The 13,059-nt window shown below is 30.7% G+C and overlaps 1 protein-coding gene across 1 annotated transcript in view; it reads right to left on the bottom strand.

Annotated features, from left to right (window-relative positions):
- Positions 1-13,059, bottom strand: part of LOC143243043 (dipeptidyl peptidase 9-like) — a 46,165-nt gene that overhangs the window by 20,574 nt on the left and 12,532 nt on the right. The window contains exons 6-9 of the mRNA XM_076486677.1: positions 9,572-9,650; positions 8,333-8,433; positions 5,060-5,228; positions 352-517 (exon numbers count right to left, since the gene is read on the bottom strand). Coding sequence (XP_076342792.1) covers positions 352-517; positions 5,060-5,228; positions 8,333-8,433; positions 9,572-9,650 — 515 coding nt within the window. The remainder of the gene's footprint in view (positions 1-351; positions 518-5,059; positions 5,229-8,332; positions 8,434-9,571; positions 9,651-13,059) is intronic.

The following is a 13,059-nucleotide window of genomic DNA, read 5'->3' as shown; positions in this document are numbered from 1 at the left end:
GCAAAGATAAAGAACCTTCTTAGTTACTCAGGAGAGACGTATCTTGTAAAAGTGATAAAATCTGAATCAGAGGAAAAGTGTTCTAAGCTCCCTAATTACCAAACATATAGGTTATAAGACAATTAGTTTTAAAACAAAATTTATATCAAGATAAAAGACTTACTTAAAACAGGTGCAATTTCAGCTTTATCCCTAGATTCAGAGTCAAATATTTAGGGTTACAGTTCTACAATTTATAGGTTTGTAAATGCTGCTTAACTTTAAGGAATGCAACACACAGAAACGTGTGACTAGTTCTTCCTGTAACAAAAAATACTCATTTAACGAGATCATGTGATAAAAGGTTTTTACTTTCAGGTCTAAGAATGGCAGGGTCGGTCACATTTCCTGTGAAGTCTTCTCGAAGCAGCTCTACAGTAATTATGTACAAGTGCCGATATCCACTTTCTTCACTGGCCCATAAGAATGTTATTTCATCATCTATGAGTTGGGGAAAGAAGTGTAGAATATCATGAACCTGTAAAAACAGAAGTTTGGGTTTAATTACCATCAAGAAACACGTCCCAGAATGTAAGCAAAGCTTCCAATTACTGTTCACAACCGTAGATAAGAAACATTTCAACATAGGGACAGACAAGTATTCAATGAAAACCTGTTATTCAGTAAACATCAACTCACTTTCACTACACCTGAAACTATTTCCACATTCATTCATCAAACACTTTCGTTTATTATTTACTTTCACATCAACTACACACTAAAGAGACAAGAATAAGATTCACGTAACACACGTTAACACTACACATCAGACACGGTTCAGTTCCATGAGTTCAGAAGTAATAATAAGTAAAAATAAGATATGTTTAATCATGTTTGAAATCACAGCATCATTAGGAATAACAACTTCTGCAGATATAATTCATTAACTTCAAAGTGGTTATTACTTACAACAAACACTATATATATCTTGTGGTTAGTTTTTTATGTGGAATTATTTAAAGTTGTTCACATCACTCATACAAAGTAACAAGTACAATAGCACTTATTATTTTCCACCTAATTTAAGAAATACTCTCTACACATTGTTATACTTAAACAAAACATCAATGTCTTTTCTAAACATAACACATCCTACATGCATTATTTCTAAACATAACACATCCTACATACATTATTTCTAAACATAACACATCCTACATACATTTCAAAAGAAACTAAAACACAGTATCTAGGATGGAAATAAAATAGATTCCCTTTTCATTAAAAGTGGTTTCAATATAGTCACTGTTTTGGTTATAGTTTCACTACAACAACACTTTTCATTAAAGTGGTTTCAATAACACTTTAAAATATAGTCACTGTTTTGGTTATAGTTTCACTACAACAACATAAGAATTACTTTAAAAGTCAAAGTTTAAATATTTCATTTGGAAAAAATGAAGATATAGATAAATCTTAGTATAAGAACATCTATACAAAAAATATGTAGATAAAACTTAGTAGCAGTATAAGAACATCTATACAATAAATATGTAGATAAAACTTAGTAGCAGTATAAGAACATCTATACAATAAAGATGTAGATAAAACTTAGTAGCAGTATAAGAACATCTATACAATAAATATGTAGATAAAACTTAGTAGCAGTATAAGAACATCTATACAATAAAGATATAGATAAAACTTAGTAGCAGTATAAGAACATCTATACAATAAAGATGTAGATAAAACTTAGTAGCAGTATAAGAACATCTATACAATAAAGATGTAGATAAAACTTAGTAATAGTACAAGAACATCTATACAATAAAGATGTAGATAAAACTTAGTAGCAGTATAAGAACATCTATACAATAAAGACGTAGATAAAACTTAGTAGCAGTATAAAAACATCTATACAATAAAGACATAGATAAAACTATACAATAAAAACTATACAATAGTAGCAGATGAAACTTAGTAAAAGTATAAAACATCTATACAATAAAGACTAAGGTAGCATTATAAAACATCTATACAATAAAGACATAGATAAAACTTAGTAGCAGTATAAAACATCTATACATCTATACAATAAAGACGATAGATAAAACTTAGTAGCAGTAAATAAAACTTAGTAGCAGTATAAAAACATCTATACAATAAAGAAAGATAAAACTTAGTACAGATAAAACTTAGTAAACTTAGTAGCAGTATAAAACATCTATACAATAAAGAAAACTTGTAATAGTATAAAAACATCTATACAATAAAGGCGAAGATAGCAAACATCTATACAATAAGTAAAAGTATATAAAACATCTATACAATAAAGACAATAAAACTTTGTAATAGTATAAAAAATCTTTACAATAAAGACGAGATAAAACTTAGTAGCAGTATAAGAACATCTTTACAATAAAGGCGAGATAAAACTTAGTAGCAGTATAAGAACATCTTTACAAAGATAAAACTTAGTAGCAGTATAAGAATATCTTTACAATATAGATAAAACTTAGTAGCAGTATCTAGATAAAACTTAGTAGCAGTATAAGAACATCTATACAATAAAGATATAGATAATACTTAGTAGCAGTATAAGAACATCTTTACAATAAAGACGTAGATAAAACTTAGTAGCAGTATAAGAACATCTTTACAATAAAGACGTAGATAAAACTTAGTAGCAGTATAAGAACATCTATACAATAAAGATATAGATAATACTTAGTAGCAGTATAAGAACATCTATACAATAAAGACATAGATAAAACTTAGTGGCAGTATAAGAACATCTATACAATAAATATGTAGATAAAACTTAGTAGCAGTATAATAATAACTTAGTAGCAGTATAAGAACATCATACAATATAAGAACATCTATACAATAAAGATATAGATAAAACTAAGTAGCAGTATAAGAACATCTTTACAATAAAGACGTAGATAAAACTTAGTAGCAGTATAAGAACATCTATACAATAAAGATATAGATAATACTTAGTAGCAGTATAAGAACATCTATACAATAAAGACATAGATAAAACTTAGTAGATAAGAACATCTAACAATTAGTAGATAAAACTTAGTATATAAGAACATCTATACAATAAAGATATAGATAATACTTAGTAGCAGTATAAGAACATCTATACAATAAAGATATAAATAATACTTAGTAGCAGTATAAGAACATCTATACAATAAATATGTAGACTAAGTAGCAGTATAAAACTTTACAATAGTAGATAAAACTTAGTATAAAAACATCTATACAATAAAGATATAGATAAAACTTGGTAGCAGTATAAGAACATCTATACAATAAAGATATAGATAAACTTAGTAGCAGTATAAGAACATCTATACAATAAATATGTAGATAAAACTTAGTAGCAGTATAAAACATCTATACAATAAAGATAATACTTAGTAGCAGTATAAGAACAAACTAAATAGTAGATAAAACAGTAGCAGTATAAAAACATCTATACAATAAAGATATAGATAAAACTTAGTAGCAGTATAAGAACATCTTTACAATAAAGACATAGATAACACTTAGTAGCAGTATAAAACATCTATACTACTTACTAATAGTACAAGAACATCTACACAACAAAGACGTAGATAAAACTTAGTAATAGTATAAAAACATCTATACAATAAAGACATAGATACAACTTAGTAGCAGTATAAAAACATCATACAATAAAGACAATAAAACTTAGTTATAGTACAAAACTGCAGATAAAACTTAGTAGCAGTATAAAAACATCTATACAATCGTGGGTAAAACTTTGTAGCAGTATAAAAACATCTATACAATAAAGACGTAGATAAAACTTTGTAATAGTATAAAAACATCTATACAATAAAGACGTAGATAAAACTTAGTAGCAGTATAAAAACATCTATACAATAAAGACAGATAAAACTTAGTAGTATAAAAACATCTATACAATAAAGACGTAGATAAAACTAAGTAGCAGTATAAAAACATCTATACAATAAAGACGTAGATAAAACTTAGTAAAAGTATAAAAACATCTATACAATAAAGACATAGATAAAACTTAGTAATAGTATAAAACATCTATACAATAAAAAAGACTTAGTAGCAGTATAAAACATCTATACAATAGATAAAACTTAGTAGCAGTATAAAAACATCTATACAATAAAGACGTAGATAAAACTTAGTAGCAGTATAAGAACATCTATACAATAAAGACGTAGATAATACTTTGTAGCAGTATAAGAACATCTACACAATAAAGATGTAGATAAAACTTGGTCTAGTAGAAGTATATACATAATTTCTACAAGAACAGTTCCTAAATAAATGTGTAATTAATTCACAATTGTATTCAACAAATTAACACTATGTGTGCATATTGGGCTCCAAGAACACAGACCATTACTTTCAACAGAGTACCAATCAACATGCATTTGATGTCATGTCAAGAGTTATTAACAATTGGTTTACCACCTATTTCTTATTTAATGGCAATAGATGAGATTAAATACCAGATACAATACAGAGGAATGATGATAAAAACTATATTTATGAAGTTTGGAGGTTCTAGCAGTTATGAAACTGTACATGAACATCAACTTGTTTGTTGGCAGACAAACTGGAATACAAGAACTGTTACAACAAGCCTGATATTGTGTGTACAAAACTTTACTTATCACTTGCACATTACATACAGATATACTCAGTAAATTTTGAATTGTAATAAGCACTTCTCCAATGCAATGCACATGTGGTTAAACACAGATATGGGAACCAGAGATCCTAAATGAAAGTGTACATTAAATACAAGCAAAGTTAACTAGCCAATCCCTCAAACAGATTTTGGAACAAATACTAAATTGACATGTAGATAAAACTCAATAGTAGGTAACTAGTTAACCACCTTAACAGAGTTTTTAAAACAGATCCTAGCTGAAAGCACAGATAAACATATCATTTTATAATAAATGGACATCAAAACTAACTTATTATTTAAAAACCCAATCCTAGAGTGTTATTTCTGTGATGAACACAAATGGTACAGAGGTAGAAAACTCACATTGATCCACACATCAGAGTATTCTTCACATATCAGCTGCATGAGAGGAGCCTGGACAACATGATTTGATGATATATCATCCATGTGATCCATGGGAATAAAATTTGACAGAGGTATCAGGATGAGCTGCAGATGTTTTTGTGATCGATCAAGTACTTGTGCCCAAACACTGAAATCAAGAAGGGGAAATACAAACATGAAAAAAATATACATAAATTTTTAAAGAATAAAGTGAAAAACAAAATAGACAAACAGCTTTGTTTACAACACAAACAACTTCATGTTTTAAGTCTTGCCAAAACATAACAACACAAAGATTCTACCACACAAAAACACCATATCAAACATTAAGATGTGTGTTTCTAGTAACAACAGCCTTCTCTGTCATACTTTCTCATTTTAAATCACAGTTTAAATGAGACATATTGGGTCCTTACCTTGTCAGCAATCAAATTACACATCCCATTAGTAAAGTAACTAAAAATAAGTACATTCTTTGATTAGATTATGTACCACACAAGTAAACTCACTGATAACAAATATACAATATCTAAGAGAAAAAAAACACTTATTAACAGAACAATACTTCCTGGTTTTCACTACTTAGTATGAATTTCAAGAAATGAAATTAGAGTAGGAATCGTGACATTTGCTGGCAGTATTCTTGTTTGACAGTACATTTAGTAATGGGCAGTATTCTTGTTTGACAGTACATCTAGTAATGGGCAGTATTCTTGTTTGACAGTACATCTAGTAATGGGCAGTATTCTTGTTTGACAGTACATCTAGTAATAGTAGTTTCTTTTCAATAAACAATAAGCCCACATAATTGCTTGTGTTGCTTAAATATAACACATTTAACAATAATATTCATTATATATACATTTTAAACACTGTATTATTCAGTGAGTTTGACAAATAAATGGCAGATCATTTTAAGTTATAGTGAATGCAAGGTAATACATCTGGAATATCACAATTTAACCTCATGTGTTTACCACTGTTAAAGAAATTCATAATGTTGATGCATCATTGTATTTTCATGTTTACTGGAATGAGACTATGGAACACAAATATAAATTCTGGGAGGAAAGAAGCCATCTTCAGCTAAGACATCTTTACTTTTCTAATAGGTCCATTAACTACCGGAACAGAATACCTTCAGATATGGTGGATAGAGTAAATTTAAGGAAAGAACTGAGTGATAAAGATTGGGTTTGAAGAATTTATTGTAGTTGTTAAACATAGTGGATCCAGAAATCTTTCTTGTCCTGATACATTGTTATGTTTACTGAACATAGCATACATAATGGTTGGGCTTAGAATTTTCGTTGAGGGTTTTAAAAGAATATTATATAACAAACATTTTCATCAATGAAACTTGATTACAAGTTTCCCATGTTCTTCATAGTCTTAGAAGATCTTAATATTGTCTCTTTATACAAACACTAAAGCTACACCATTTTTCTATATAATCTGGTCTGTCTAATCTACTTAATGAATGTCTCCATTTTGAGTTTCAGTAAAAACTGTTCAGACCACATGTTGTTATGATTGTTTTAAATTAAATTCTAAAAATGTACTTCACAGATAAGTGTGCACTTAATATTTGTAAAGTGCTCATTGGTCCAAATAGAGCTAAAATATGACCAGTTACTGTGATTAAGGTCTAACTTTTATAACTCACTGAGTTCACACATACATGAATAGAAATATATTGGATAGACTAAAATATTTGTTTTTAATTATGTTTTGAAGGAACAAATTAATCAGACTAACTTATAAACACTCAACATCAATTTATAAACATTCCACAGATGATTTCTTTAGCTGTTTTAAATGAAATTCCACATCTTCAAACTTTCCATTAATATACATGAGCCAAACCTGGGCTCAACAGTGCACAAACTATGCATTCATATATAGAAAAAATAAAACAGCACATAACTACTGTACTCCATCTGGTCTCCACCCTGTATGATCTAGGTATCCCAATATAGAAACAAATTAAACAGCACATCTTATAACTACTGTACTCCATCTGATCTCCACCCTGTATGATCTAGGTTTCCCAATATAGAAACAAATTAAACAGCACATCTTATAATTACTGTACTCCATCTGGTCTCCACCCTGTATGATCTAGGTATCCCAATATAGAAACAAATTAAACAGCACATCTTATAACTACTGCACTCCATCTGGTCTCCACCCTGTGTGATCTAGGTTTCCCAATATAGAAACAAATAAAACAGCACATCTTACAACTACTGTACTCCATCTGGTCTCCACCCTGTATGATCTAGGTATCCCAATAGAGAAACAAATAAAACAGCACATCTTATACATACTGTACTCCATCTGGTCTCCACCCTGTATGATCTAGGTATCCCAATATAGAAACAAATTAAACAGCATATCTTATACTTTCTGTACTCCATCTGGTCTCCACCCTGTATAGAAACAAATTAAACAGCACATCTTATACTTACTGTACTCCACCTGGTCTCCACCCTGTATGATCTAGGTTTCCCAATATAGAAACAAATAAAACAGCACATCTTACAACTACTGTACTCCATCTGGTCTCCACCCTGTATGATCTAGGTATCCCAATACAGAAACAAATAAAACAGCACATCTTATAACTACTATACTCCATCTGGTCTCCACCCTGTATGATCTAGGTATCCCAATATAGAAACAAATTAAACAGCATATCTTATACTTACTGTACTCCACCTGGTCTCCACCCTGTATGATCTAGGTATCCCAATATAGAAACAAATTAAACAGCACATCTTATACTTACTGTACTCCACCTGGTCTCCACCCTGTATGATCTAGGTTTCCCAATATAGAAACAAATTAAACAGCACATCTTACAACTACTGTACTCCATCTGGTCTCCACCCTGTATGATCTAGGTATCCCAATATAGAAACAAATTAAACAGCATATCTTATACTTACTGTACTCCATCTGATCTCCACCCTGTATAGAAACAAATTAAACAGCACATCTTATACTTACTGTACTCCACCTGGTCTCCACCCTGTATGATCTAGGTTTCCAAATATAGAAACAAATTAAACAGCACATCTTATAACTACTGTACTCCATCTGGTCTCCACCCTGTATGATCTAGGTTTCCCAATATAGAAACAAATAAAACAGCACATCTTATAACTACTGTACTCCATCTGGTCTCCACCCTGTATGATCTAGGTATCCTAATATAGAGACAAATTAAACAGCACATCTTATACTTACTGTACTCCATCTGGAGTCCACCCTGCACGGACTAGATATTCAAATGCTGGACACAAGTTCAATAGGGATTCCTTCATCACAAGATAAGTAACATTTTCAATCTGAAATAATTAAAGAAAACAGCTCAAAATAATCTTAATGTTTAGGTAAAATAAAAGCAAATGTGTTACTGAAAGAGGTAGTCAGTGCTGTATATATAGAGGAAATAAAGTTCATCAGATATTTAGTGTACAGCCAATGCTACTGCTACATGTCTTTTAAATGTAAAGGTTATAATTCACAGTTGTGTTAGACACAAGAAGTTATCACTGAATTGTACTGATTACCTATAATTTTTTTTGTTTTTGTATATCTTATCTCCTTAATCTCAGCATTCATTCTGATTCACAGAAAGCCCACTGAGAATTAATTCAATCATTCTTAAAAATGTTCCAAGTCTTCTTTAAACAGTTCCTGTTCTTTTTTAACCTACCCTCTACGATGGTAGCGCAATTGGATGAGTGCTGTTGTGTGGGTGTGTCTGTCTACCTTTCTGCTCCAATATCTCACAATACTGATGCACAAACATTTTACACAAGATGGAAAATCACTATGGAACAGTCTTCCCTAAATTTGGTCTCCATCAAAATCATTTTGAACTGTTTTTTTATAGGATGACAGGGCATTTTTGGAATTTGGGGTTAACATCAACAAGTGCCATCAGATTTGCACCAAATATCAAGGAGAATCAAATTTCATAACATTACATAAAATGATCCAAATCAGTGACCATTCTGGATCTGAGAAAGATTCTCAGAGTTTTCAGAGGTGAAATATTATGTTATCCTATATAAACATAATCTTTAAAAGAAGTAGTGTGGCAATGCTATGTACCCTCTCTGGTTAATCTTGTTGTAGATGTGTTACTCACGTAGTTTCAACTTTTTAGTGAATCTAAAAGTAGTTTCAATTTTTATATCAGTGTTGGTTGTTTTAAACTTGTTGGATACATGTACTGTCCATTTAAACTGTCAAACAATATCAGTGTACTTAGTCTCAAGTTCTGGACCAATTATTTCATAGTCAACACTTCTGAACATTATTCAGTTGTCTTCCGTGACATTTTTATAATCTAATTAATGTTCGCCTTAGTATTTTCTTACATTTATTAATTACCTTAGCGAATCTAACACAGAACTCATGTAGTTATTAACAAACAATGTATAAAACATTTTGCTAATTTGAAAATACAAGACCTACCTGTCTATTGGCACTCAGTGTAAACTGTATCATTTTAAGAGTTGACTTGGCATTTGGAGTTCCTGTAACAAAATAAAAACTGTATCTGTAACCACCAAGATAGACTGCATCTGTAACCAACAAGATAGACTGCATCTGTAACCAACAAGATAAACTGGATCTGTAACCAACAAGATAAACTGGATCTGTAACCAACAAGATAGACTGCATCTATAACCAACAAGATACACTGTATCTATAACCAACAAGATAGACAATATCTATAACCAACAAGATAAACTGTATCTATAACCAACAAGATAAACTGTATCTATAACCAACAAGATAAACTGTATCTATAACCAACAAGATAAACTGTATCTATAACCAACAAGATAAACTGTATCTATAACCAACAAGATAAACTGTATCTATAACCAACAAGATAAACTGCATCTGTAACCAACAAGATAAACTGTATCTGTAACCAACAAGATAAACTGTATCTGTAACCAACAAGATAGACTATATCTATAACCAACAAGATAAACTGTATCTATAAATAAAAAAAAAACACCACCATTAAAATTCTAAAAGCTGACAATGGTAATACTACTGTAATTATGAATCACACAGAAAACGTAAACAAAACAAACATCATTTCATAAGATAAGAAATTTAACCCCATCCCAAACAAAAACACACTATAAACAACTCAACAAAACTGTCATAAATAAATAAAGACAACTTGATTACTGGATTATTTTTATCTAATGAAAATTGACTCATGTTAAAGTGCTAATTCTTTCTATACCATTACACAATATAAACTTCAACAGTATGGTAATATTTCACTGATCAATGTTGACAATTGAATGAGCCAAGGTGAGAATACTTATCTTTCTTTAGAATTCCATACACTTGTACCAAGGACATGTCAAAAGGGTTCTGCTTGAATGAACAAACACACTGATAAAATTTAGGACCTGAAGTAACTGTTATGGTACACTATGCATTGTCTTAACTATAAATAAAAAAGCTAGCATATGGTGCTAGCGTACTAACTGGAAAAAATCAGTTTAATATCACTCCACAAATAAACCTTGGTAAAAACAGTTTTAACAAAAAGTGTAGAGAATTGTCAACAGAATAATTGGTTCACATAAAATCTTTACATAATACTAGTTGGACTCTCACAAATTGTTGGAGACTTGAAATATTCCACAAACAATGTCAACTACATCCTGGATTGTGAGATTGAGATAGATAAATTTGAAAATAGGAAAAGAGGAGACAGAACACCTAAACTTAATGATACTGATGTCAAGTATCTTTGTTTATGCAGCCATCAGGACAGAAGGAAAACTGCTACTGATCTCAAGCATGAGATAAACAACCATGTACTACATGACAGAAAGGTGTCCAGATATACAGCGTCAAGAAGACCGACAAGAATGGAATATTTGGTCATACAGCAGTTAAAAAACTTTACTTTGATCTACAAATATTGTTAGAAAGTGAAATTTGTTAAAAAGTACAAAAAATGGACTGTTGATGATTGGTGTTATGGATGGATGAGTCCAAATTTGAAATATTTGGTTCAAAGTGTGGATTGTATGTCCAGTAGAAGGAAGGTGAAAGATACTTACCTCAATACATAGCACCTACCATGAAACACGAGTGAGGCAGTGTGATAGTTTGGGGTGTTTATCTGCTGAGGCAACAGGAGATATTTGTAAAATAGATGAAATAATGGACCAGCAGATGTACCATCTGATACATCATGGTATACCTAGTGGTTTGTGTATTCTTGGTAAATGATTCTACTATTGAGAGGTCGATGACCCAAATACACTCCCAACCTATACAGAAATTACTTAGTTAAGAAAGAAGCTGCTGAAGTTGTTCAAATGATACAATGGCCCAAACAGAACCCTGATCTCAGTCCAGTGGAGCAGATCTGGAATTCTACAAATCAAAAGTACTTTCAAAGAAACTTTATCAGAGTGTATCACACAGATTTGGAATAAAATTCCTAAGGACAATTTGATTAAATATGTTTAAACAGTGCCTGAAAGATTGTGTGTAGTGATTAAACCAAGAGGGAGACACACAAAATATGAACTGTTTGCTGAACTCAAACACTTTCACCAAGTTTCTGTTGTACTAAATATGAAGATTAATAACATTTTGATGTTCCCTTTGTGATTTATCTTCCATTGTTCTTTAAAAGTAGCTTTACTTTTTTAACTTTTTCCTAACACTTTTGCACAGTACTACATATTATCCACTTATGATTCATTTAGTAAATACATAGCCTGGGTCCTCATACATAACATCTGTAGGTTCCTTTTTTTAAAAGATATCATTAATTTCAGGAGCACACTAAACCAATTAAATCTTAACAACTTAATTACTAGTTCTGATGTCACTTTTCACCAAAGTTCCAGTCAGGAAAGTTTTAATATTAAACATAATTTCTAACATAATGACCACAGTCATTTAACTGACATCCCCAGGACACTTGTTGTTTCCTTCTTAGAATTCACAACAGCAACAAAAACCAAGTTAATTTTCTCAACAAAAACTTTCTTTAAAGAGATGATTTAAACACAGACAATCTTGTTTTAGCTGTTCTCACCAATATCTTTAAGACTCAGTTTGAAATACAAGCCATACAATCCACACTTTGGATTGACACAAAAATGTCTTTGACACTTTTGTTGGTTTCATTTCTAACAAACATGTAAACACTTTCTATAAACACATAAACTCCATTTCCCCAAGGTTAAATTCATCAATGAACAAGAAAATAGTTGGTTGGTTGGTTGATTTAGTGTTTTATGGCACAAAGCACCTAGATGTGCCAAACATCTGGTAACAAGTTAAAGTAAATTTAGTAAAATTCATAAAAGGAAATTAAAGAAAAACAAAACAAAGTTTAAAAAACGTAAATATCAAAAAACCAATGTTTACATCTAGTCTACAACAGTAAGAGATAAACTATAGTAATACAAATTGTAAAGGACTTTCTGCAGCATAACTGTAATTATCATAACTCACCAGGACGACTAACGAGTATTTCAAACAGCAACGTCAATCACCTGAAGTTGGCCTTTCCAGTCCTGATTTTAAGTTATTTGACGTTACAGCCATTTTCTAATTTCAAATCCAACTAGATGGACTTTGGTTCTTAAAGGGGAATCACATTAAAAAAAGTCTAATGTATAAATTAATAAATGTAAATACCATTAAAAAGATTAATGGCCTTTATAAAACTAGAAACATTTCAAGATGGACAGTGTCACCATCACTAACAACACTGTCTAACATTACAGATAAACCTTGCGACACAACATTTCAGAGTTGTAATGACAGCAAGAAAGTAAAATGTGGCTTATTGTGACCTGAGTGTTACACAAACTACACTGGTATATCAGTTCCAGATTAAAAAAAAAAAAGAGTTACAAACTGTGATCAATGTGTAGTCTAGTTAGAACAACTTCCTC

Source organism: Tachypleus tridentatus, unplaced genomic scaffold (assembly GCF_004210375.1).
Source record: "Tachypleus tridentatus isolate NWPU-2018 unplaced genomic scaffold, ASM421037v1 Hic_cluster_2, whole genome shotgun sequence".
Classification (NCBI taxonomy): domain Eukaryota; kingdom Metazoa; phylum Arthropoda; class Merostomata; order Xiphosura; family Limulidae; genus Tachypleus; species Tachypleus tridentatus.
This window is presented reverse-complemented; position numbering and strand designations above follow the sequence as displayed.